Source organism: Bombus impatiens, unplaced genomic scaffold, assembly GCF_000188095.3.
Source record: "Bombus impatiens unplaced genomic scaffold, BIMP_2.2 scf_0581, whole genome shotgun sequence".
NCBI classification, from domain to species: domain Eukaryota; kingdom Metazoa; phylum Arthropoda; class Insecta; order Hymenoptera; family Apidae; genus Bombus; species Bombus impatiens.
In genome coordinates, this window is record NT_177000.1 from 146,021 (window position 1) to 170,959 (window position 24,939).

The 24,939-nt window shown below is 39.8% G+C and overlaps 3 protein-coding genes across 18 annotated transcripts in view; all 3 read right to left on the reverse strand.

The window, feature by feature from the left end:
• Window positions 1-210: 210 nt before the first annotated feature.
• LOC100746149 (dihydrolipoyllysine-residue acetyltransferase component of pyruvate dehydrogenase complex, mitochondrial) lies at window positions 211-3,561 on the reverse strand. The gene is made up of 11 exons (XM_012388749.3): window positions 3,337-3,561; window positions 2,841-3,022; window positions 2,513-2,739; window positions 2,274-2,448; window positions 2,037-2,197; window positions 1,801-1,952; window positions 1,579-1,727; window positions 1,310-1,486; window positions 1,044-1,228; window positions 880-980; window positions 211-770 (listed from the first exon to the last, which is right to left on the reverse strand). The coding sequence occupies exons 1-11, from the start codon at window positions 3,461-3,463 to the stop codon at window positions 598-600; spliced, it is 1,809 nt and encodes a 602-aa protein (XP_012244172.1). The 5' UTR covers window positions 3,464-3,561; the 3' UTR covers window positions 211-597.
• Window positions 3,562-4,171: 610 nt separating this feature from the next.
• On the reverse strand, window positions 4,172-7,578 carry LOC117151990 (endochitinase). The gene is made up of 10 exons (XM_033322217.1): window positions 7,384-7,578; window positions 7,141-7,222; window positions 6,679-7,020; window positions 6,224-6,446; window positions 6,043-6,166; window positions 5,616-5,813; window positions 5,463-5,544; window positions 5,193-5,404; window positions 4,762-5,022; window positions 4,172-4,628 (listed from the first exon to the last, which is right to left on the reverse strand). Exons 2-10 carry the CDS (start codon window positions 7,202-7,204, stop codon window positions 4,500-4,502), a joined length of 1,635 nt encoding a protein of 544 aa, XP_033178108.1. The 5' UTR covers window positions 7,205-7,222; window positions 7,384-7,578; the 3' UTR covers window positions 4,172-4,499.
• Window positions 7,579-11,509: 3,931 nt separating this feature from the next.
• The window catches only part of LOC100742314, a 189,628-nt gene continuing 176,198 nt past the window's right edge, over window positions 11,510-24,939 (reverse strand). For 12 of the 16 annotated variants that reach the window (XM_033322226.1, XM_033322220.1, XM_033322218.1 and 9 more), the window contains 16 exons: window positions 24,587-24,784; window positions 22,814-22,906; window positions 22,270-22,506; window positions 21,201-21,281; window positions 20,423-20,572; window positions 19,864-19,884; window positions 19,452-19,719; window positions 18,895-19,290; window positions 18,654-18,794; window positions 18,385-18,575; window positions 17,925-18,158; window positions 16,948-17,433; window positions 16,551-16,733; window positions 16,367-16,469; window positions 16,125-16,259; window positions 11,510-15,325 (listed from right to left, as the gene is read on the reverse strand). In XM_033322226.1, the coding sequence (XP_033178117.1) occupies window positions 15,213-15,325; window positions 16,125-16,259; window positions 16,367-16,469; window positions 16,551-16,733; window positions 16,948-17,433; window positions 17,925-18,158; window positions 18,385-18,575; window positions 18,654-18,794; window positions 18,895-19,290; window positions 19,452-19,719; window positions 19,864-19,884; window positions 20,423-20,572; window positions 21,201-21,281; window positions 22,270-22,506; window positions 22,814-22,906; window positions 24,587-24,784 (3,030 nt within the window). In that variant the 3' untranslated portion in view covers window positions 11,510-15,212. Of the gene's footprint in view, window positions 15,326-15,585; window positions 15,662-16,124; window positions 16,260-16,366; window positions 16,470-16,550; window positions 16,734-16,947; window positions 17,434-17,924; window positions 18,159-18,384; window positions 18,576-18,653; window positions 18,795-18,894; window positions 19,291-19,451; window positions 19,720-19,863; window positions 19,885-20,422; window positions 20,573-21,200; window positions 21,282-22,269; window positions 22,507-22,813; window positions 22,907-24,586; window positions 24,785-24,939 lie in introns of all 16 variants that reach the window. The other 4 variants (XR_004462186.1, XM_033322230.1, XM_033322222.1 and 1 more) reach the window with 4 other exon arrangements.

Here is a 24,939-nt window from a genome sequence, read left to right on the forward strand (position 1 = left end):
TTCGATAGATTATAGAAATTTACAATTGAATGTAAAATTATTACTTGATACTGCTGAGGATAATGAATAAAGTTAATACGAGTATAATCATACGTTATTATACTGTGTTTGTTATAACAATCATTTTTTTAATTTATATGGCTGAAAATAAGAAGATACTCAACCCATTTCTTTAATAAAAAAGTGAAAATTTAATAATTCATGGTTTTGCCATAAAAGGGATAACATATCTTTTGTAGATACATTGCATAAGATTTTTTAACACGGGTTTTCATTAATTATAAAATTTGAAAGAAATGTAGAATACAGCAGTAGAAAAATGAATTCATATAATAAACAAAATTATCATATATGAATTCATTTGATATAATGACATTTAATATTGATGACACTGATCTATTACTTGAATCTACTGTAAATGATTTTAGATATAATTCTCTGTGTTTACAACTTCCCAAATTAAATTATAAATATTTCAGATCTATTTTTAAATCAATATTTCTAATTCATGTTGTAGATAAAACTAAAATTTACATCGAAACCTAAATTCTTCGATACACCCATTTTTTCAATAAATTCTTCAGAATTAATGTTTAATTAAAGGTTTTGTGCGTATCTTAGCGCTCGTAATTTTCCAGCGACGAGAAAACTTGGATCTTCTAACATAGCTTTTAAAACAGCCAAAAAGTCGGCTGCTTGGTCTTCATCAATTGCACGCCTATCATACGATAAAGTTGTTGACATTTTTGTTATTTTTTGTAGCGCGACATCTGTAAAATGATACGTTATATTTCCTGCATTTTTCCTGCATTCGAATATAAAATACATACGATACATATTCTAAAATAATAAAAATATAAATTTCTTTAATACTTTTACCTAGTTCCTCACGACCACTTCCAACTGCAAGTATTGCTGTTTGAGGAGGATTTATGATTGCACTGAATTGTTTAATACCAAACATTCCCAAATTGGATATTCTAAAAAAATATTGGAAATATAAAATTTGCAGTTTTATATTTTATATAAATTCATTTATTTACGTGAATGTTCCTCCTTGGAATTCTTCGGGTTTTAATCGACCGTTTCTAGCTTTCTCGGCTAGTTCTTTAATATTTTGCGAAATATCTGCTACACTTTTAGCTGAAGTATCAAAAATAATTGGTGTAATAAGACCTGTTTCTGTAGCAACAGCGACAGAAATATCCACCCTTGGCATACGAATTATCTGTTAAAAGATGAAATACCTTGTTCTTTGGTAATTATTTACGTAATAAATTTCAACCATTGTGTCAAATCGTATACTAACTTGATCGTTTTGATACAACGTATTAATAAATGGGCATTCGATTAGTGCGTGTGCGGTTGCTTTCGTAACGAAATCGTTTATCGAGAGTTTAATACCGTCAGCCTTTAGTTCGCTCCGTATTTCATTTAGTTTATCAATCTTAATATCGACGAACGCATAAGAATGTGGAATATTACTCTACAAAATTGTTAAGACTGTATTATTATGTTACTTATGAAATATAAATACCAAATTTTGTTGCGTGAATCTATAAAACAACTTATAATTACTTTTGATTCTCCGAGTCTCTTAGCAATAACACCACGTATATTAGAAACTGGGATATCTTCATACGTGGAAGGACGGCCACTAGGTACATGTGCTTTCGAAGGTACATCACCTGGTTCTTTTCTGCCTTTTTCAAGTTTAGGTGCAGCTGCTATTTGAATATGTAAAACATACATATTAATGCATATTGTACTTTAATATTTTCGTTGTTAGCTTTTGCATACCTGTTTTTGGTGCAACTTTTTTTAAATTATTTGCTTGAATATACGCTAAAACATCACTTTTTAGTAATCGATTAGTTCGTCCAGTACCTTTGACCGATTGTGCACTTAATCCATATTCCTCCAACAATCGCTTTACAGCTAAACCATAAACTCTAAAAAAGGAATATAATAACAGACAGCGCTATTGTGCGCAAATATTTTTGCACCATTGATCATAGGAACATTTTTATACATACTGTCCACTTGGTACAGGTGTTTTATCTGCAGTCGCTGAAGCTGGAGCAGCTTCTGCAGATGGTTTTGTAGTTGTCGGGATAACAACATTTTTCCAATCCATTCCCTTTTCTACCATAATGGCAATTAATTGTCCTACTGCCACTTGACTTCCTTCAGGAACCTAATAGGCGAATCTTTAGAAAGATATTTCCAATTTTAAATAAAACACGACTGAATCTATAATAAAAATTATGTACAAGGATTTTTGCAAATACGCCTTCATCCTCGATTTCAAAAGTCATAACAGCTTTGTCTGTTTGAATCTCTGCCAGTGCATCTCCTGGTTCTATCTCATCTCCTTCCTTTTTAAGCCACTTTACAATTGTACCTGTAGTCATAGTTGGCGATAGTGCTGGCATACTGACATTTGTTCTAGAAATAATAATTAAAAAAATTTTTATGATATGCATTATTAATCACTTTGATGAATACGTACTGGCCAGGAGGTGGTGGAGCTGATGTGCTTGCAGTAGGTGTTGCTGTTGCTGCTGCTGGCGCAGTAGGTGTTGCTGTTGCTGCTGCTGGCGCAGAAGGTGTTGGTGATGGAGCTGCAGGTGCAGTTGAAATACTATCTGGCATTTCCACGGATTTCCAATCTTCGTCTACATCAACTGTAAGTGCTATTAATGTTCCTACTTTGATATCTTTGGTTCCTTCTTGCACCTAATAAAATATTATATTAAGTTCATTCTTATAAAGAATTTCTAAGTGAAATATAAATATATAGAATTAATTAAACCGAAACTTGGGTACATGAAACCTACAATTATTTTTGCAAGAACACTCTCATCGTCAACTTCCATAGTAACGACTGCCTTATCAGTTTGAATATCAGCGAGCGCATCCCCTGGTTCAATTTTGTCACCTTCCTTTTTGAGCCATTTGACAATAGTACCACTTTCCATAGTAGGTGACAGGGAAGGCATTAAGACTTCCCTTCCTGTGACTAAAAATTAATTAAAAATTGCGATACTGTAGAAAATTATATTCTGAACAGCATAAAAACCAACATGGCTTTTAAATTACTATGATAGTTGATTGCATAATCAATCTAAATAATATAACGAATACATGATTACACGTCGAAGTTAATAAAAAATATGAGAAATGATTTCGTTTAATATCCTCAATATTATGATTTGTATGGTAGTAATTAGTGTTATTTGAAATAAATATTATTCGAGATATATGACCGCAGGTTAACCTCAATTTCATCACGAATAAGAGCGTTAATAAAGTATTTCTGAATAAATTGCATACCATCGAGAACCCAACTTGTATGGAAACATAATCGTTGATATTTTAGCGGCACAAATATTCGAGGTATTAGCCGATTACTATTCTTAATAGATAAAAGTGCAATTCTAGGTATCATCATTTGCGCCATATTTGATACGAAGCAATTAATCTAAGAGTTGTCTAAGTACGCGTATATACACACACGGAGATTGCTTTATACAGGCAACTTTCGACCTTCACAATGAGAATCTGTCTATCAAAGAATTCATTGGAGGGGGACGTTAACCACTTAATGTTTCTCAATGATATATCCACTTTCACCTTTTACTAAGTAACTATAAGTATGTATCCTCTATCTGATTTTTTTTTATAGAACGATTTTATATCTTTTTCACCTAGTATACAAATATTATATGTTTTAATTTAAATCTCGCGCTTACTGGATTATAACGCGAGTAACGTAAAAGATATGGCATTGTACACGTGGTCGCTTATATAATTGCACTACTTAATAAAATTAATAGAGCTAATTATGAATATCCAGTATGTAGGTTGAATAATCCATCATTAAATTATATTAATCCATTAATACGTTGTAAAATCTCATGCATATCTTGTTTCAATATGAAATTTGTTTAAACGGTATATATATAAAACTGAAATTAAATAATCTTTATGCAGGATAAAGATCGAAGACATAAATAAAAAAGATATTATTTGTAAAATTCTTTATTTTATAAGTATATAAATAATGCGTTGAGTATCCCAAATAGTTGTTAACTTTTATTTCTAGAAAACTTTTTAATTTTTAAGTTATTAGGAACATGTAGGGCGTCTTAAGCTATTTATAATTATGTTTCTGAAACAACAAATTATTTATTACCGTAAATTATATGATTAAAGATAATTATAGTTTATGGTTTTAAAGTAAAAAGATATATAATGAAGTAAATAAATGCTGTATTGGATTATAAAAGTTTTGTTATAAATGGTATGATGTTTATTGAATTTTCATCATTAGGCAAGTCTTACAACATATGATTATGATAAATGAACGAATAAGATAATAGTCGCAACTTGTTGCGTATCACATATTCGTTAGCAAGATGAGGTGATTATTTGGTCCACATTGAAATATCACGATGGAATTTGTCAGTCCTTTTTTTCGACCAGTTTAAGGAGTGTTAGGATTGAATTCTACACTCTTCTCGATCAGCATTTTGAGGCCAATCGCAAACATTATTCCTCCCGTTCCAAATTAACTTGTTGGGACACGTGAACTTCAGTGGTATTCCGTGAACACACTCATAGTACTGTAATAAGAAATATATACATATGTACGTATGTACGTAAATCATGTATAGAGATTATCAAAACGATAAAATTGTTTATAATTTACTAGACGACAAGATCAATAAATTCTTATACAAGTATTTATTTACTTACAGAGTGACATTCTTTAGATGGAACGAATTTGTTATCGGTTTCACAATTGATTTTATCAGCTTCGTCATTGTCTATCGGCTGTTGCGTGGATTCGGATTTATTTGTTTCTTCCGTAGTGGAAGAAGTTACCTCTGGCTTCTGAGTAGGTCTTTCTGGAGGTTTGTGAGTTGTAGGCGGTCGTGCAGATTGAGTAATTTGGGTACTTTGAGTAGTTTGAATATTATCCGACGACGTGGTACTTGGTGGCTTTGCCCAGTTAGGCTAAGAAGCAAACAATAACTATAACCAGCAAGCTACGATGTACTATTTTTAAAAGACAATTTCATATTCCGATATTGTTTTAATTATTTGCAAAGATATATTATTATATTAATCTGTTAAATTAGACAATCTTGTCTACAATTTCAATAGAATAAAATAAAATTCTTTACCGTAGGGGTGGTATGAAAATCTTTATCTGGCACGATATATCCTTCTAAACCTTGACTAATGACATTCATCAGAGGGTTGCGGTCACCGCAAAGTCCTTGAAAGTCGTCCATGTCGATGGCCCAAACCATGGCACCAGCGTATCGAGATTCCTTGATGAAATCGATCTTGTATTTCACGCTCTCCACGTTTTCATAACCAACCCATTGTGTACCTGTGATTATTAGTTTGACGATAAGGATTATCAATTATTTACTTACGTATATACATACCTTGATACATGTACGGAACTTTGCCAATATCGTCAAATTTTTGAGTCCAGTTACTGCCTGGAGCTTGTAAATAGGTACAGATCTTCAGATAGATATTTTCGATTAGTTTCGAAGCGTAAAGTTAGAAGAAACGTAATATTTGATTGATCGTACTTCGTAATAAGAAAGGAATCCCTTAGCTTGCGTGTATTTTCCAGGTTTACCACCTCCAGCCTCTTTGTTAATGTAAGTGCCTGGCTCGTAATTGTTGTTACTTTGACTGAGGGTGAACGTACGTCCGTATAACGGAATGCCGACAACCAGTTTCTTAGCGGGACAGCCTTTTTCTTCCCAAAGCAGAAGGCCATCGTGCTAAGAAGAAAAAGTGGAATCTTATAAACAAATTATGCTATCATCTTGTACGGCATATATTTACACTAAATTTAGTTTTCAAGTAAGATTTCTTTTTTTAATTTCACAGATAAATTTTAAACAAATTTACGCGATAAATCAGAAACAAATTTACATATGTTATCAAAGATATAAAGTTAGGTGTAAATTTCGAGAGTAAAGATACGCCCACATTTTGCCAAGTTCTTACCACATTTAATTTCTCGTATGCCCATTGATCGTGTGGACGACGATAAAGTGGACTGTGTACATCAGCAAATCCAGCCCAATTACCACGAAGATCGTAAGACATTACATGGATGGCGTCCATATTTCTATGGAAATATTTTCCTTATTTACCACGACGATATACATTTCATTAATTCACTTACTTGCATAATTCTGGCACGTGATAACCTTCGTCTAGGCGGAATTTTACCATTGGTACCGCCATCGTGAGCTCCCATCCCTTGTTTTCCTTGTCAAAAGCACGTCTTAATTCTTCGACAAAGTAGAAGAACTTGTCCTTGTCGGAAAATCCGCCACCTCTGTCAGAGGCGCCAGGGTATTCCCAATCGAGATCGAAACCATCGAAACCGTATTTATGCATAAATTCTGGCGAAAAATAGCAGTGATATAGGAGGTACATTTTCCATTAAACGAAATCGAACTTTCGTATTTATATTTTTGTACCAAAAAGCTGATATTAATTATTGTTTACGTAAGTGTATAGAACATCGGATTTTATTTTCACGCAACTTAGTCTGTATTAGAAATATATGACGAAAAAGACAAAGAATTAATCAGCACGTTAAAATAAAAAGTGAGTATTTGCAAGTTTACTTACCAACTACGCTCTTGATGAAGCTGTCGCGTCTTTCCTTCACGCTGACCAGGGCACTGTACTTTCTGCCACCCTCTCCCCAACCACCAACAGCCACGGAGGTTTTCAGATGAGGATACTTGGATTTAAGGTTGTTGAAGGCCAAGAAATTGCCTTTATCTTGATCCAGTTCTGGATCCAAGACAAGTATCTCCCAAGTGACATTGCTCACACCGATAAACGAGTAAATGATATGGGTGCAGAGATCACCCGGAATATCATCTACTCCGTAACTACCGACATCCGGTCGATAAATGGCCCAGTTACTGAAGTAACACGTTATTCTGGCAGGCTGATTTGCTGAAACTTTTCCAAATAGTGTTATCTATTTCACTTCCCGTTTAAGTGGTCGAACGTTAGAAGTTTGTTTTCAGTATTATCAATTGTCATTATCGATTTGTTATTCGAAACAAATAGCGTGTTTACCTGTCGTGTAAACGAGAACCACGAGTAACAAGGAAAGCGTTAGAAAATTATTTCCCGATGACATTTTCGTACCTGTAAACAATTAAACGTAGTTAATCTTATTTCATTACGTCACCCCAAAAGTTTCTAACGATATTTCGGATAATAAATTCGTCGAGAATAAATTTTCCGAATTAGCTGATACTTTGTTGGAAACGATCGGTATCGTTTAAGAGGTTTCGATGTTTCGCTTACTATGCTGCAAATAACGCAGGTTAAATCGAACTTTTTTTTAGCAACACGTTATTCACGTTTGATGATTCAATCGATATCTGGTAATTACAGTTCACGTCCGAAGTAATTCCGACATGCCAATCGACGCTTGGCAGTATCAACGTCTGTTTTAGTCGAGTGTCGAGGCGTCTCTGGAAGACGAGCGATCTACCGCGGCCAGAGCGATCGTTTTATCGAACGTAGTCGTTCTTCAAACAGAAAACGATCCAAGCCGACCGGTTTTCAGCAAAGTAAATACCGCGATAACTCCGTGAATTTTTTCCCGAACAGTCTCATGTTATTCTTGTTGTCGCACGAGCGTCGAACAAATGACCACGTCGCGATCCACTCGAGCCCGTTTCGTCGATCTTAATCTTCATCTTGGACCTCTCTTTTGTCTTGGCGGAAGGAATTTCATTTTGAAATTGAATGGGTCGCGTCTTGTTTGTTAAATTCGATTCGTTCCCTTTCCGTTGGTTTAATACTCCTGCGATACCATGTACAGTTTTCTCCTCCCTTTTTTCTTCCACGTTTCTTTGTTATATATCTTTTTTATCGATTTCTACTTAACTTTTACCAACGCAATTACTTTTGACCTTATCTTAGACATTTATGTTTTCAAAACCTAGAAAAGTTGCCCCAGAAAGGAGATGGCGGTTAGAACCGAAAAAGAATCGATGATCTTAATACAGATAAATAATTTCAATAGACAAGCAATTAACGGATATTCAGATCTCGAGAGAAAAAGCCATTTTGTTTGGAAGAACGTTCAAATCGTCGAGGCAATTTTTTGCAATTATACCGAATCGAGCCAGACCTCTGCTCGCATCGAGACGAAAACGAGTTTGTGTCCAGCGAAAGAAGTGGCATAGAACATTAAAAGTTCAAGCACCTTTTTAACGGGAGTTCAAACGCGAGAAGCCAAAATCGAGGCGACCCACGCATAGAATGGTCCGGACGATAAAAGTCAGGTATATTTTTTACGCGTTCCTCGTCGACAAAAATCGTCGCAAAATCAAGCTGCGAGACGGTGCTCGTAAAAAATCGTGGTTCGTCCTATTGCATTTTGCAGGTCTGCACCGAGAAAATTGCAACATACGGGACGATTATTCGTATAAAACTTGAGACAAAGCGGTATCGAAGATACGTTCTACTCTATTAAACGTAAACAATGATAAAGAAATTCCTATTGTAAAGGCAGTTCGATGGAAAATTTCGATAAAATCTCGATTAGGGACAGCGTCGAGAGAACGTTTACCTTTCAACGCAATTAACGCTTTCGGAATTATTTTCATAGAAATCGCGGTAGACGTAAAAAACATTCAAAACGAAAGAGTAGAAAAATAGCGGGAAAGGAAAGCGAATGAGAATCGAAAGAGGCAAGAGAACGGATAACGTCTTCTTTGCTAACGCGTTTCTCTAACACTCACCGCTCGATAAAAAGATTCTTCGACATTATTTCGGCAGGATTGTTTATATCACGATATTGTTTATTCACGATCGAATCGTTTCAGATCGTTGCCTCGCTTCGATGGAGCGCGAATATCGATCGAATATCGATTGGGAAAAGAAAAGTAGGAAAGTAGCGAGACGAACGAGGAACGAAGATGAAGAGGGATCGAAGATGGTCCTTGGCTTTGGACGAGTTCTGCGCTGAGTAAAAGAGCTACATAATGGTCCTGGGCTGCGAAAATAGAAAAAGATAGCGAGGCAAGACCGCGGCTTTTTCGTTACGCGAATTAAAATGCCGGCTGCATCGGATTATCCTTCGGCTGTTATTCCGCGGGTTGCACTGCGAATACAAACATCGCGAATCCATACCTATACCCAGAATAGATGTACGTTTTAACCGACACGATAATTCGTACTATTAACGATCTGCCGCTTATCTTTTTACTATCTCCCTCTTGGAACGGCTTAATCAGTTTGTCGATAACTTATATTACTTGTCTTGTTGAAATTCGGGAATCGCAGGATTTTTCCCTCTTTTGGTCGAATACTTTCGCCTTCTTTGTAACTTTGATAAAAGTTTTGAAGTAACGTTTCTTTCTCCATCTGTTCTCGTTCCGAAACTTTCGTACAATGCAGCCAAGACGGATTTAGCTTTCAAAGGAAAGAGAGGTTGAAATTTGCAAATTCGTCCTTAAACGGAATGCTTTCATTCAAGCGCATGATTTCGAATTAGTATTCAAGGAATGGATCGAAGAAGAACGGCTAGTTCCCTTTTCATACGTATTCCTCGTTAGTCGTGCACGTTTTCGAGGTTCTTCCTACTTTAGAAGTACGCAGCGATGCGACGTAACTATTTGCGAGTTAGACAGTCGATCCGCCGTGCTATCAGTCTATTGCGTTTCGTTGTGCATCGCGAGCATAAAAAATTTATGTATGAAAAATCTATTATCTTCCACATCGGCATTCTCGGCGATATCGAATCGATCGACGAAACTAATTCTTTCTTATTCATCTTTGTTATGTACATTACGTCTATCTAACAAGCATCGATATCGAATAACGAAGAAACGATGACAATTAAATCTTCGGGTCTTATCGTTAAGTTTTTCGAAAATGAGACTGTTGGAAATCTTTCGACTCGTTGAAATCCTATGCAGACTGACCTTCGAGTTGCAGGTCGACGAAAGAGAAAAAAGAAAATGGAAACAAAGCGAGAGAACCGCAGGCCACGTAACGTGTCAACGATTGCCACGAAATTCCAGGCACTTGGTATAAATATCGACGGATCGTTTAGTTTCGACTCGACGATATTATTGGACGAGCATAATTAATAATAAAAGTTATCAACGGCTTATTTTTATGTACAGTAGAGTGAGTATCTGAACGAAACTATGTATCAAACTTGTAACGTCTACAACGACGTGTCACGTAGTTGTAGAAATGCGTTGTAACGGCTGAACATTTTGTCGTTTTCTAGTTACAAAGGTTTAGTACTTAGGACATCGATCGGATCGTCAAGTATTAAAATGAATATTACGCAGTGCGATAAAAGTACAGAGGGAAATATTTATCGAGATCGCGATACAAAATGCGAATTGTCAAAAAAGAAACGTAAGAAGGAGAGTTAAAATCGATGTTAAAGCAGACACAAAGGGGAGCTGCTTAAAGCGACGTTGACAGAGAAGTAAAGAGAAGAGGACTCACCTTCGCGACAAGCGGGTAACTCAGAAAAATCGTGGCTTCGGCCGAGTGTTAAGCTCTCATATATACCCAGGTGGACCTCATTAGAATTCAGGTGCAAGACCTACAAAGGCCTGGCACGATTGGTTGGTTCGTCGACCCTCTGCCTCCCGTCAACCACGAGAGGGACAATCACGCGACGATCACGATTCGTCACAGCTGATATCTCGCTTTTAGGATCAACCGACTCTTCTCCTTCTCCGATTCATCATCGATCCCTTTGTTCCCATCCTGTCCTTCTCTCACACTCTTTGCTTTCTTCCTTCTTCATTTACGGATATCTTGTTAACTTGTAAGTCGCAAGTCGCAATACAGATTGATCGTATCTTTTACACTCTCTTTCTCAAAATTCTCGGTATATTCGAATTTTCATTGTATCGCATGTATAAAATTGAGAGTATTTTCCGAGAGGGAGACGGTCGATCAGACACTAGGATTACCTGTACTTCCATCTTTTTCATCTCATTTCCTGTTCAAGTTTTCTGTTACTTATATGATATCGTAATTACACAATAATTCATCGAGAGATACTTGTCACAAAATTGAAATTTTCATTATCATTTGCATATTAATTCGTTAGCTTTTATCGATCAAACGCGCGTCGTTAGCCAATCGAAAGTTATAGCATTTTGTATCTAAACGTGTTTTACGTGTCCGCGATATATTAACGCGTAGCAATTTTATTAATTTCATCTGATTATCTTGAGAGAATAAGCCGACGGCAAAGTCGAATGCAATCGAAAACAAACTAAATCTTTTCTTCAAAATAAACTCGTGCCTGGAACGTTGTAAGACATCGTTGTCGTTAAGAGAACGCAAGTACTCGTAGTTTTAGAATATTCTTTTCAAAAGTACCTGAAAGATACAACGAACGTTTGAGTCAAGGTTTCGAATTTTACGTAGAAGGTAAAAGAATAATCTCGGCTCATGTAATATGGATTTTATTTTATTCGTGTAACAATAACAGTTCCTGTTTCCACAGTAGTTTTCTTTTACAATAGCTTTTCGGTGTTTACGTCGCTCTAACAATCCGCCTGGCGCAGTGGCAACCGCAGAAACCAACCTGTCGCTGATTTCTCAGGTACCATGGACCAATCGGACGTCGAACGAGGAGTTTGCAGCGATGAACGAACGTATCGTCCTTTCTTCCCCGAACTTTTGCCTTCAACGTCCGCGATGATTCGCGCTGGAATCGTACTCCATCCACAGAGGAACGTTCTTAAAAAGGGCACGATGGTACCGATTGCCTGAAACGGCTACTCTTTACGAGCTAAGCTCTTTTTCTCGACCTATTCGCTTCCCGAAGGAGCGATCGCGATTCGATCGTTGGTTTCACCGTGTATTCTACATCGTACACGGATCATCGTATCGTAAAAAACTATTCCTAATGTCGATGCCTGTGGACCGAAGAGTTCTCGATAATAGTAACGCATTTCTACTATTAATTAGCGTGATTAGCGAGATACGTTTCTCGGGGTTGACAGTCGTCGAGGGGAGATCCTTAGATTTAATCGTTTGTGCTGCGCGTTAGTCTCGCTGGTTTCCGCTTCTTTTATTCTTCCTCGTTTAATTGACGAGCAGTTGCCGCGTTTCGCGATCGATCTGCTTTTGCGAGTGTAATTTGGCACTCTTCGATTTCGCTCGAACGCTCTCGTCGTTCCGAATTGTCTAAGCATTTTAACAGATTGCGACCGTACAAGATAGCTTACGAACATTAGCACGCTTTTGCGACGCTTCGCGTCTCAACGCTGCCTTACTTCTTAGTCCTTTGAAGCGTTGCTTAGCATTTTTTGCTACGTTACGAAGACTTTGTTATTTATGTCGTTCACTGTTCGATAATATCTAATCTGAACGACCTAGATAAAAAGAGAGATCGATAATCCCGAAAAACCTGTTTAGTCTTTGATTAAAATGATATCAACGAATTCAATTCCCGCTTCAAAGAATTAAGTTTCGATTAAATTTCCATCGAAGTACGATGCTAGACACTTTTATGGAACTTATCTAGTTGCACTTTCGAGGTCGTCCTTTTATCTCATATTGTTGGACAATACGTTGGACAATCTCGGGTGACAAACGCGAGAATCGACCTCGAAAAAATATAATACACGCTGCTCGGAAACGTCAAAAGCGGCGTAAACGATTCACGTAGAACGAAGAACGATGTTACAGGACGCCTCTAAAACGTACAGATGTATATGTTACATGTTCCTTAAATTACAGACGATTCAACGTCGGTCAAACGTATGCATCCGTATGAAGAAGTTGGTAAGAAAAGTATCGAATAGAGTGGCGAGTGTTCGAGTGATTCGTGCGTCGTATAAATCCATGCGTTTGATCGCGTCGAAGTTGGAGCAGATCTACGAATGAAAATACCGATCGAACTTGTAGAAAATAATCGCAATGTTGCATCAAGTATCGTTCTCTTATTTGTCAAAAACGCGACATATAATATACGCTTAGAACGGTACGATTAAAGGAATTAACGGTCCGTTAAAACGAGTCATTAGATATTTTATTTCATTTTTTACTAGATTACTAAACGGTATTAACTTAATCTTTCATGATTGCTTTAAAGTTCTTACTTTAAGACTTTCTTAAACCTGACGGAAAATGGACATTCCGATTGTTTCTTTGTACAACGTCTGGATAATAGAATCATGTTCTGTACAGAATTTCCAGGTATCGATAAACTGTATTAATGACTTGTATTAAAAGACTATTGTCTTTATTTTGTTTAAAAGTTATTGACAATGAAAATCAATCGGTTATTTATACATCATTCCGTATTAAGAAATATGTTGTTTAATTTGTAACGTCTTACATTATTTTTGATCGAAACAAGCGTTGATTCATCTACTTATACGACTGCTGTACATCGTTACGCGACGATAACGTTGACAATAAACGTTTCACTGCAACGACTCGATCATATCTCGCACGTTAAAAACAAAGTTTAAAGCACACAGAGAGACGTTCGAAGAACTTATTTAAAATTTCATATACCCTCGATCGGTGTTTCACACTATAAATCCACTCTAGTCTCAGTCAGTTCAATGCGATCGTTACTTATAGCGATCTTTATTAATGTTTAACTATGTTGCGCCGCTCGTAGCATCTACCGTAAATTCAACCTTAAGTTTTACCTTATTCTTTTTACCTTATCGCTAATATGCTCGTTTCTCTTACGTAAATTCGCGGATGACTTAAACCGATGATTCCCGAACTCGTTGCAATATGTACAGATACGATAAATTATTTGTTGTTGATTAACGTTACTGTAACGTAAACGTAAACTCGAAGAAGTATTTGCGAAAGGACGAGTTTGCGAAGCACGACTTTGCGTAACAGACAAATTTCACTGAATTCGATCCATATACGCGTATAAAGCTTATTTCATTTTCACCTGTATTAACGAAAAACTTGCAAAAGGATAGATTTGATAAAAGAAGAACAAGAAATTACGTAGGAATGGTAATACTTGGAGGAATTTATAGTTTGATAAAACTGCGATATAGAAATTTTTCGTAAGATAGCACGAGAAATAAAGGCGAGATATAAAGTGTACTTGATTCTTCCAGCTGTTTACAGTTAGCCGAACTCTCTGATTAACTATACCTCTGAGTGGGTACTTATTTTATCCCTATATTCGATTCTCTTTCTCTAGCTAATGGCATTCGCACGAATTAAAGGAATTCGATTACAGTCATTCGTTAAATGAGTCGCATTGTGCGATCGTTCCTTAATTTATTATTATTGCTAGTGATAGAAACTCGTGGAAGCATTCTCTTCGGGTAGAAGAGTAAACATCGAGTCAGAATGGCGTCAAGCAAGATGGCATCAGAATATTTATTACTAGAACGTTTTACGTTGGAGCAACATTTACGATTATAGAATATAGGCTTCGTAATTAGTCTTTAATTTTACGACGACGGAATTTTATATGTTTCGTGTATTTATCGTTAAAAAATGTATAAATACGAATAGAAGCATCCTTTGAATACAAATATCTCGCGAAACCGTGGAACAGAAGTATGTATTCTTAATGCAGATTCGGTAATCCAAGGATGGACGACGATTAAAGTCTTAGGCGCATCGAAACTTGAAACCATCCTGTCTCGATGTCACGATTAAACGATAAAACGCTTCAAGTAGAAAATAGCAAATACAAGTTATTTTTCGTTAGTCGATTAAATCAAACGATACTTATTACGAACGAAATCAAACAAAAATCCATTAAAAAAAGAGCATGTAATAAAAAATTAGACAAAGAATTGAAATAATCATTCGAATATTTACTATTTTCTTCTATAAATATCATTCGCCTAATTCTGTTCGACACCCATTATACTGCTAGTCCTTATCGACGATCCAGAGAACAGCTATTTATTATCAGTTTATTTAATCCATGATTATGTACAATATTCACGCAAATAAAAAAAAAACATCGTTTTCTTTACTTTTTATATAATCGTAATAGCAAGTATCAGACGAGTCAGTCATCTGTTATGAAATTTGATAAAACGTTACACGAGGAAAGATGTTTGTTTCTCTGTTGTTCCGGGCTGGCAGTAGAGTTTTCTCTTTTGTGCTAAAAGGACCTGTATTTAACAGCTATGTTGATCACCTTACGAGTAATAATTCTCTCTTTGCTGATAGAGCGGTAATGGTGTTACGGGCGAGAGATCCTCGTCTTCTAAGCTCGATTCGGTCTTCAAAGGAAGAGTGGCCAGTGCTTTCACTGTTAAAGCGGAGAAGTTAACGTCAAATCAATGTGAAAAACTCGCAGCAGGATTTTTTAAACTCGAGGTTTATGTATTTGTATTTGTATATAGAAATTTCTTCAAGATTTTCGAACGATTAATTTACTTTTCCAACGAACGTTCCATATCAAATAAGATTACCGAGGAAAATGGAAATTAATCGAGGAAAGGATGTATGAAGGGTAGTAATGTAGAAAAAAAAAATGAAGAAGAAGATGAAAGAAAAATATAAACAAACCTGAGAAACGATAATATGATGTGCGTGTCCTATATGGGAAGATGGAGGAAGCATGTCAGTCAGTGTGCCTGGTTACCTATACACAGCACAAACAATCCAAACAACGCTCACTACATATGACACAACGATGTACGTATATCTCACATCGATAAGACTTTCAACGAAGAAATTAATTACATAGTCGAAATAAAAATATTCATGACGGCGCATGCCAATGAAAAACATTTCCAACGTCTTATGTACGGAACTGTCAAATTCTTAAACAATCAAGTATCCCGAGTCTAAATATTATCGCTAATTGCCGATAAAAATAAGCAATTCATTTCGATCGATAGGTGACGATATTCGTCCGGTTCCGTTATAAAATATACAACGAACGAATCGAATAAGCGTAAGCCTTCCGCACTAGGAAATAGCAGAAGGCACGAAAGTCTACCTAAACATTGGTCATGCTGTCACACCACTAGTCGCTATATATTAGATACAAGCAGAATAAATCAAACCAATAAACTATTTATTTATAACGAACTGCGACGTACCCGCCACCATCTTGCTCTTTTCCATAACTTGCTTGGCCAAAATTTGATTCAGTTGCAAAATGTGATCTCTTTGCCGTTTCTCTTCCACTACTTTTCTCTTCAAGCTGTCTGATTGTTCGATATTGATATTATCGTCTGAAAAAGATAACGAGATAACGATTCGCGTGACTATTTAATATTTGCGATCTTTCATTAACCTAAAAACTAATTTGTCGTTAAAAGGAAGTTGCACGGATGCATACCGCTTCCATCTGGCGCAGTCACGGTTGTTTCCGACAGCATCTTTCTTATCGCTTCGGCTTTCTTCAATCGTTGCTCTTGTTCCTCTGCAGTTAATTCCGGCGTCTGGAACGCGATTGTTTCAACGTTATACCAAAGCATCGATACAGTGGCGTACAAACTGTATTTACGTCGTAAATTTGTCACCTGTTCAGGGATATATCTTTCAGGGATCACGATCTTGTTGGGCGTTCCTAGCAGCTGATCGATGGTACTCTCGTTATACTTCAGCTCTTTGTGACTCAAAGTCGATCTTACGACATCCGGCGCGTTGATCCTCGGCCTGAGCGCTCGTTCCATATCAAGATCATCTCTGGCTCTTCCCATTCCCTAGGGAACATCAAAAACGTTTCTATATCGACCGCGCGCTTTACTTCAACGACACACGCAACACGACAAAACGACGCCAAAGAAACGACAAAACGAAGATATGACAAAAACGGAATCAACAAAGGAAAAGAAAAAGGAAATTAAACGAATGTACGTGAACGAGGAAGGCAACGAGGAGAAATATGAAAACATAAAATACAAAAATAAACGATACCATCTTCGAGAAGGTGTCTTCTAGATCGAGAATGGGTTTGCTACTGGACACGGTATAGTGTCGTCTTTTCTCGCGGGGAATTTGCCTGCGCCTCGGCCCCTCGATCTTTTTCTCCGTCATCTCCTTGATGATCTGTTTCGCCGCCTCGCTCTTGAAAATGGGCGACAATTGCGGCGAGTTCGACGCGTTCACGTTCAACGACGAACCGAACATTCTGTCCTGGCCTTCGAGGTTCGTCGGTGACAACAACTCCGGACTCACCGGCTCCGGGATGGTCTCGTTTCTCAATGGATTCTCGTAGTGTCTGTACGGTGGGTAGTACGGCGGCTGATGATGGTTCGGTTTAATCGGATAATTCTGCTGGCTGGGGCTATAGGACGGACTGGTCGAGTAATTCGGCGAGCTCATAGGCACGTGCGAACTCGAAGCGAGGCTCTCCGTATACGGCGACAGAGTACTGTCCGAGCTTCCATCTTGAGTTTCGAACTGCGTTGATCGGCAAGCAGAATAACGGAGGGTGACGAAGCGAGGGCCGAACAAAATAAGGCATCACGGAGGGGTGAAAGGCGAAACCAACGAAAACAGAGAAAATGAAGAAAATGTATGAAATCATATGTATCTTATACGTAGTTGATGCTGGTACTCTGGTGATACTGTGTTCCGGCGCTGAATGCGAATGTCTCTATCTCAAAATCAGAATGCACAAATATTACGACGAAGTAAGTAAAATTTGGTGATTCGCGTTTTGGATTTTGTATGTCAAAAACATCGAAAAATTGCAAGTGGCATGCAAAAAAAAAAAAGGTTTAGTATACATAGATTACATCGTACGAAAACAAAAAATATAATATTAGCACGACGAAAGATTTATCGGGGAAAGGTAATGAGGAATAAATCTTATTAGTTCGTCGGTTAATTGACATATCCGTATCGAAAAAGGCGAATAGGAAGAAGTCGGTAACGCGTGTTTAACTTACCCTGACTTTATTTCGTCTGGCTAGCATGGTTCTCAAAGCGTGCATGCTGTCGCTTCTGGGAGGAGGCACTACCGGAACCTGATGAATCTCGGGCTGCTGTTGCCGCTGTCCGCCGAAACCTCTCGGTAAGGACATGCTTCTTTGGAACTGCACGTCGTCCAAATCCGTCAGCTGGACTGTGCTTTGAGCGTGAATCATCGGCGACTCTTCTACCACCTTTCCCAATTGAGCCTTCTAAGAATAAATCGATCGAAAATAGAGCAAAATAAAATCAAAGCTGCGACATCGTCGATCGTTTGTCAAAGTTAGCCGCTACTCAGGCTCGAAATAAACTGACAGAAAGTCTTTCTTTAATCGTTACTTGTACCATGATAAGATATAGAAATATTTTACCACGGCGAATATAAATTATATCGATCGAACGCAGTAAATAGAATCGTAGAAAACTCGAAGAAATTACCTCGAACTTCTGAGAACCTTCTAAATCATCGTCGCACAATCTCTTGGCACCTCCAGGCGCCTGAAGCCCGTTCGTTAATGGAATTCCAATGTTTCCAGTTCTGTCTCCTCGATCTCTTTGCCGTCTTTCCGATTCCCGTTTCACGATTCGCACGGTCTTAATCTCTTGTTTCTCACGGTTGTGGATTAAACCTTGAAAACGTTATTATCGCGAAACATCGATCGTTGTTGTGTTAAGGTCTGTTAGTTTTGCGTTATTGCTTCACTTACCGGCGAACTTGTTGTCCTCGTTTTGTCTGTAATTATCGTTTAGTAACGTTTCTTCGGCCAAGGGTGGCGGCGGAGGAGGTGGAACGTACTCCGGCGGAGGAATCGTACCATTAGTCAAGTTTTCGTCTTGTCTGTTGTTCTCTGAATCAGTTGAACGTATTATACGATTGATGGACGATGAGAGAAACTTTTGCCAAAAGATAATTTCGATAGGTTAAGATCATACGTGTTTTGTGCTTACCGTGAATTCTAGACTCCGTGTTGACGTATAACGGAGAAACGTTCGCTTGCATCAGGCTTCCTTTTCCCTGCATTTGATCCTTTAGAAGCTGTTGCTTCAACTGATGTTGTTGAATCTGTTCTCGTAACTGAGGGGAAAGCGAGGAAATATGATTCTGCGGCGACTGAGGGTACGATTGTAGGTTTGTCTGCTGACGATTCGTGGGGGACGAGTCTTTGATCTGTGTCGGTGAACTGAAATGCGGATACGGTCCACCGTTCTGCTTGCCACGAGGCGACGAGGACAGCGCAGGGCTCGATGGCGAATCCAAACCGTGGTCCAGAGTTATCCCAGAATCAAGATCGGTCTCCAACCAAGAGTTTTGCGTTCGTTTCTTTGGTTGGTGCACTTGAGGAGCTGCGTTGGTAACGTAAGAACGAAATCTCATTTACCTCATCTCGCGATATACTTTGGTTCTTATTATTTTCAAACGTAGGCTGTGTCACGCTTTCAACGTTTTTCTAAGTTCAACGTTTCAAACGATCTTCGTACTTCTCAAAAACAACGATTCGGCTTACCAGAAGTAGGTTGCGGTCGAATCTGTTGCACCAGACTGTGTGACTTCTCCGTTAACTGTCTAACTTGAATGCTCAATTCCTTTCGTTGTCTCTGTAGATCCCCGACCAATTGTTGAACTCTTCTCAATTCTGCTTCGAGAGGGCCAGTCGTGGCCGAAGTGTCTCTGGTCATATTTCCTGCATACCTCCTCGATGCTTGCAGCTTCTGTCGCAGCACCACCAGGTCTTGTTCCAATCTCGCATTTTCCGCGACCGTTTCCTCGAGTTTCTGAAAGGCAAAGATACGGGAGGATTATTCGTTGCCTTTACAGGAACAGAGTTAAGAAGCTAAAAGTTTCGTCGAGAACGAAAATGCGAACAGAACGGTCAACGAAACGGAAATCTATCTATTTCTGTGTTTTGATCGATTTACCTGGAAGAATACCGGCTTTACCTGGAAACAACGAATCGACGATTAAATCAGGCAAATCAGTTCCTTGGAGAACGAAGCGCGCGATGCGTGCTCGCTATTCCTCTACTTCTACATGGTAAAAGACCGGCGTCCAATTCGTCGGACTATCTTCGAAAATGCGAAACGGAGAAACCTCGATTACTTTTCGCGGGGCGGAAACCACGAGCAACTTCCCGTTCTCCGAAGAATAGATCGCCGGAATTTATTCCGGCGAAAGAAAACTTCCCGATTGAATCCGCCATCTCTGTCGTCGAATGGAAATTCGCATAAAACCGATTAAAGTTTCGCCGTGCGTGGGAATCTGCCGAAACTATTCGCGATCAAGTAGCGTCTGTCGTTGAAACTTAAAAATTGTTCCCGATAGCAACTTTTTTGTTTCCCGAACGGACGAATCAGGACGGCGGCGTCTATTTTACGTTAAACTTTTTCTCCGTTAATTTTCCTTCCTTCTAGCCTGATGTTCGCTGATCGAGGACAAACCGCGATTCCAAGAGCCTACAGAACGCTTTAAAGTTCGTACCTTGGAGTTGTGTGCCAGCAACACTCTCACTCTGCTCAGCTCTTTTTCCAGAAGGAGCTGCTGCTTTCTGTATCTCTCTGCTTCCACCAAATTGCTCCTGCTGCCCTGCAGTTTATGTCGGAGACCACCTAGAGCTTTTTCCAGAATCTCCTGTAATCGAAATCGAGAAGGTTCAATACGCTGGAAAACTGATTTGGTCCGACCGACTCGAAGATAATAACTGCTGGAAAGCCACCAGATAGCAGGATAAAAATAATTCATCGATGGAATTTGATTTTACGAAATATTTGGTAAAATTGGTCAATTTTTCAAAATATAAATTTTCAATTTCTTCGTATCCCAAAAGAAATGACTTTTTCATCTTTCAGATATCGCCGTTGACAGATGTATCTAAATATTTTTATACCAACATTTTTACGTAGCGCTCCTTTTCTCACTCTACGATCAAATCTCTCTCGGATCTGGACATGGCGGATAATTTACAATTTTTGTACGATTCTGCGTCGGATAATCTGTTCCAGCGATTCCACTGTTAAACGCAACACGCGTTCACTGTACGCTGTACGTTCACCGTCACACGATGCGCGCTATGGCTTCAATTCGAACGGTATATCACGTCTGATATGTACAACGCTCGTCGGACCCGTTCCGTCCACGACGATTCGAAAACGCGAAAGAACGATCTGTCAAAGACTAGTTTGAAAACGAATGGAAGAAAGGAAAGCGGAGAAGGTCGGGCACGTTTTCACGGTAAAAGATCGGAGATCGCGTTACTCGCCTTGTCTTGCTGAAGACTGTGAAGCGTTCCGGATTCCTCCTGAAGCAGGCGATCCAGTTTGTAGAGCTGCTGCACCTTGGCCTACGACACAGAAGCGACGTGGTGAGTTAACCTTGAAGTTTTGCTTTCCAGTCGAGCGACCAAGGAGTCGCGTTTCAACCGGAATTACCATTCCGCTACAATGAGCTATGGCCACACCGTGTCGTAATCGCGGATCGTCGAAAAGGAAAGACACGAGAAAAACGCGCGCCTGCGTACCTACGTATAATCGCGATTTTTAACGTAACGTCTCATCGCACGCAGCCAACTGCGTGTAACAAACGTTAACTGTATTCGATGTCGGGTTCGTAATTTTCCCGCGCGTTTTTTCAACCCACGTCGTCTCCTGCTTTACCTCTCTGATTTTCACGTTGGTATTATGCACCGTTATGGGACTTGGCGGTGCGTAATTCGTATTTATCGCGACGTTTTCTCTCGTAACGCAATTTGAGCAAAATGCACGCGCGCGTCCGTTACGGAATGCTTGGAAAGCAAGTATTTATTACGCCGTGCGGATACAAAGGGGCGAATAATTCTCGATATACTTCTAACGAAACCTCCTGTTTCTGTCGATCTTCCACTGCTCTCTTCCCCCGGCTAAACTCAACCGTTCCTTTCGACGTTTCAGCTATTTTCTCCAGAGAGCAAATTTTCCCACAACACCGAGACGCCGTTTCTTTCGTGCTATTTGTTACGAAGCGGGAAACACGGTTAGCAATGCGAGCTAGGCGAAGGAAATGCGGGATCTCGTCGTCGGGTGATTGCGTTCTTCTTCACCGAGCGTAAGCTAGGGTTGCGATAGACGCGAGGCGTTGACTCAAGTATTTTTGCACGCCAAGGTCCTCGTGACGCTTTATGGAACCTTATATTTTCAAGTTTAGAACGTTACTTTCCATGTCTCAGTTATTAAATTAAGCGCGAACAGTATTTCGCGCGAACAGATTCTCGTTTCACCGATACTTTGGCTAAGTGAATTAAACGACTGTTATACGCGTATCGTGTCGTCTAAACAATCGAGGGAAATCGATACCTGTAATTGTCCGTGATCGGGACTTAATCGGTCCCAATCTCTACGTTCCTCGGCGAGCAAACGTTGCTCCTGCACCTTCTGATTGAATTCCAGACGATGATCCCTCGAATTGTCGTGTGCTAGGTCGTGTCGAGAACCCGAGAAGATGTTGGTCCCATTGGCAGTGTTGCGATTGTAGAGGGAGCCCAACTTCACCATGTTGTCCACGAGGTTCACTAGCGGCTTGCCCTTCTCGTACTTTGTGACAAAATATACGAGACCCATTGAATTTACGAGCTTCGATCGCCTTGCTTCCAAGTTTCTCAATTAGCTCAGGTTACGCTCGAAAAACTCGGCCCTCGACGACTCGAACGGAATAATCAAGCACCAGAGAACCGGCCGGAGAACGAATTTCGTTTTGTTAATTTATCGCGCAACTTGCGTCTTTCGAATAGAAATATTCAGCGAATCTTAGTCGGATCGGCTCGTTACCGATGATAAAAATTCACGAGTTTTCGCTTGGCCAATAGAGATATCGAGGGAAAAAGTGGAAAGCGAGTTTTACCTGCTTTTCGAGATCCATCAGATGCTTCTTTAGTTCCTCGAGTTTCTGAAGGTTCTCCAATCGTCGCGGAGTATCGAGCTCTGCCAATCTAGCCTGCGGGTCACAGAAGAATGCCGCTTTAAATGTGACACCTGGCAAATTTCCACGCTTCACAGTGTCTATGGGTCTTTTCGCCTAATGGTGCACGCTCGTGTCTTGCGGACAGCGCATTCTGTTTTGCTGACGCAGTCGCGATATTTGATCAACAATGCGAGGAAGGCCGACACTCTGTTCGCAATCACTCGTGTAATTAGTACTTTACTCGAAGAAACGTTCGCATGTTTTCATTATTTTACGAAAAACATTAACCCTGTTTCCTTGCGATCCGAGAAGAAAGGTTCGAAAATCAAAGAAGGAACGTAAACGCATCGAAAAAGCGCAAGGGCTTGCAAAATCAAAACCGAAAAGTCGCGAGAGAAAAAACGACAGAGAATATCGGTATGTTTGCAGAATGATACACAAGCTCGCGTAATCTGTAGACGATCAAAGGAGACGTTTAGAACAGAACCTGCGAAACGTATGTTCGCACACTCCGCGCAACACACGGATAAATTTACTTTCACCGAGTGCGCCATACTAAACCCACGAAACACGGACTATGCTACAGCGTATGCTAAACTTGAACGTAAACTAGCACGACGCGACGTGGAGATCGGAAACACGTTTCAGCTTCACTGCCTAACATTCCCAACGCGTAGCGTCGTCAACAAAGAGGCAACAGCGAAAAAAAAACGGGATGACACGAGAGTTTGAGCGCGTTCAAACTTTTAATACGCCCCAAGGGCGTGAGAATCGCGAAAAAGGAAACGGTCGAGTCGTTCGTCAGGGTCAGCGCGGAAACGTAATACGATTTCTGGCGGGCAACCGATACACCAACGACGTTCTCGATGCGAGGTGAACGACGAACGTCAGAGAGGAGAGGTTGGCGGACGTTCTGCGTCCGAAAACGCGATCTACGCGGAAAGAGACCATTTATCGAAGTACACGAGTACAAAGTAGACGAGAACGCGGGAGAACGCGGGAGAACGCGGGAGAACGCGGGAGAACGCGCGAGAAGGCAAAATTTCATACGACATTCTAGACATCGACTATTCGCGTTGAGAAGGCACGCTAAAAGACGAGACACACGCCACAGCAGAGAACAAAGCCTCGTCGGAATTTTTTTCTCGAAGAAAGTTCCAATCCTAATGACGTTCTCTCGAAACGTGTCCTTGAAACCGGTTCTTCGCCATGCTCCGCGGCATTTTTCGCGCGTACAACAGGATTCTCGATCGCGACCATCTATCGGATGGTCCTCGTGAAAACATCCGTCTCCGTTTGAATCGTCGAGAATCTCCAAAAACTTTTCAGGAAGTTTCTCCCGAATGCTTCTAAATTCTTGTAAAAAATCCTTGGTAAAATCGAAACTTGACGAGTACGATGCATGAAAAATTGTTTGAAATAACGAGAATCGTTTGCGAGAATGTTGTTCAAATCGCAGGAGCTTCTTCCGTCGGTTTATTTTTCTTATTGTATTACCGAATTCTGATTTTATCGCGTAACGACTAAGATCTCCTTCTGTGAGAACAATTTTTCTCGAAAGCGGTTCTTGGCTACGGAGGGAAGCCTATCGCGACGTCGAAGAGAGAAAAATGACACCAGCCACGACGCCACCGGTCGACGCAGGCTCCATTGTTCCCAGTCGCAGCTGCTACCGTTGGCCCAACGATTCTGTTTCTGAAAATGTCTTCGGACCTGTGCCTCGATCTCCATGTGACAATTCTCCATCGCTTTGTAGATGGTGGCGTTCTGCCGGCGTAGCTGGATCAGCAGGAGCACCAACTCCTCGTGGGTCCTGCCGAGGAGTTCGCCGGCGGACACGCGAACCAGTCCCTGGGTTGCGGCTTGCGGCAGCTTGCGGCCGCCCTCTGCTCGCTGGGAGCTGACGTTGCTCTGTCGAGTCATGCAATCTTTCGTTAGCGATCGCGCGTACGCAAACACCGGCCTCCGGCCTCCCCTCGCGGCGAACTTGGTTCGTTGGCGAACAATTCGGTGTGAACGCGAAAACCTTGAATCTAGCGTTGTTACCGCCGTTCCCTCGGCGGCCC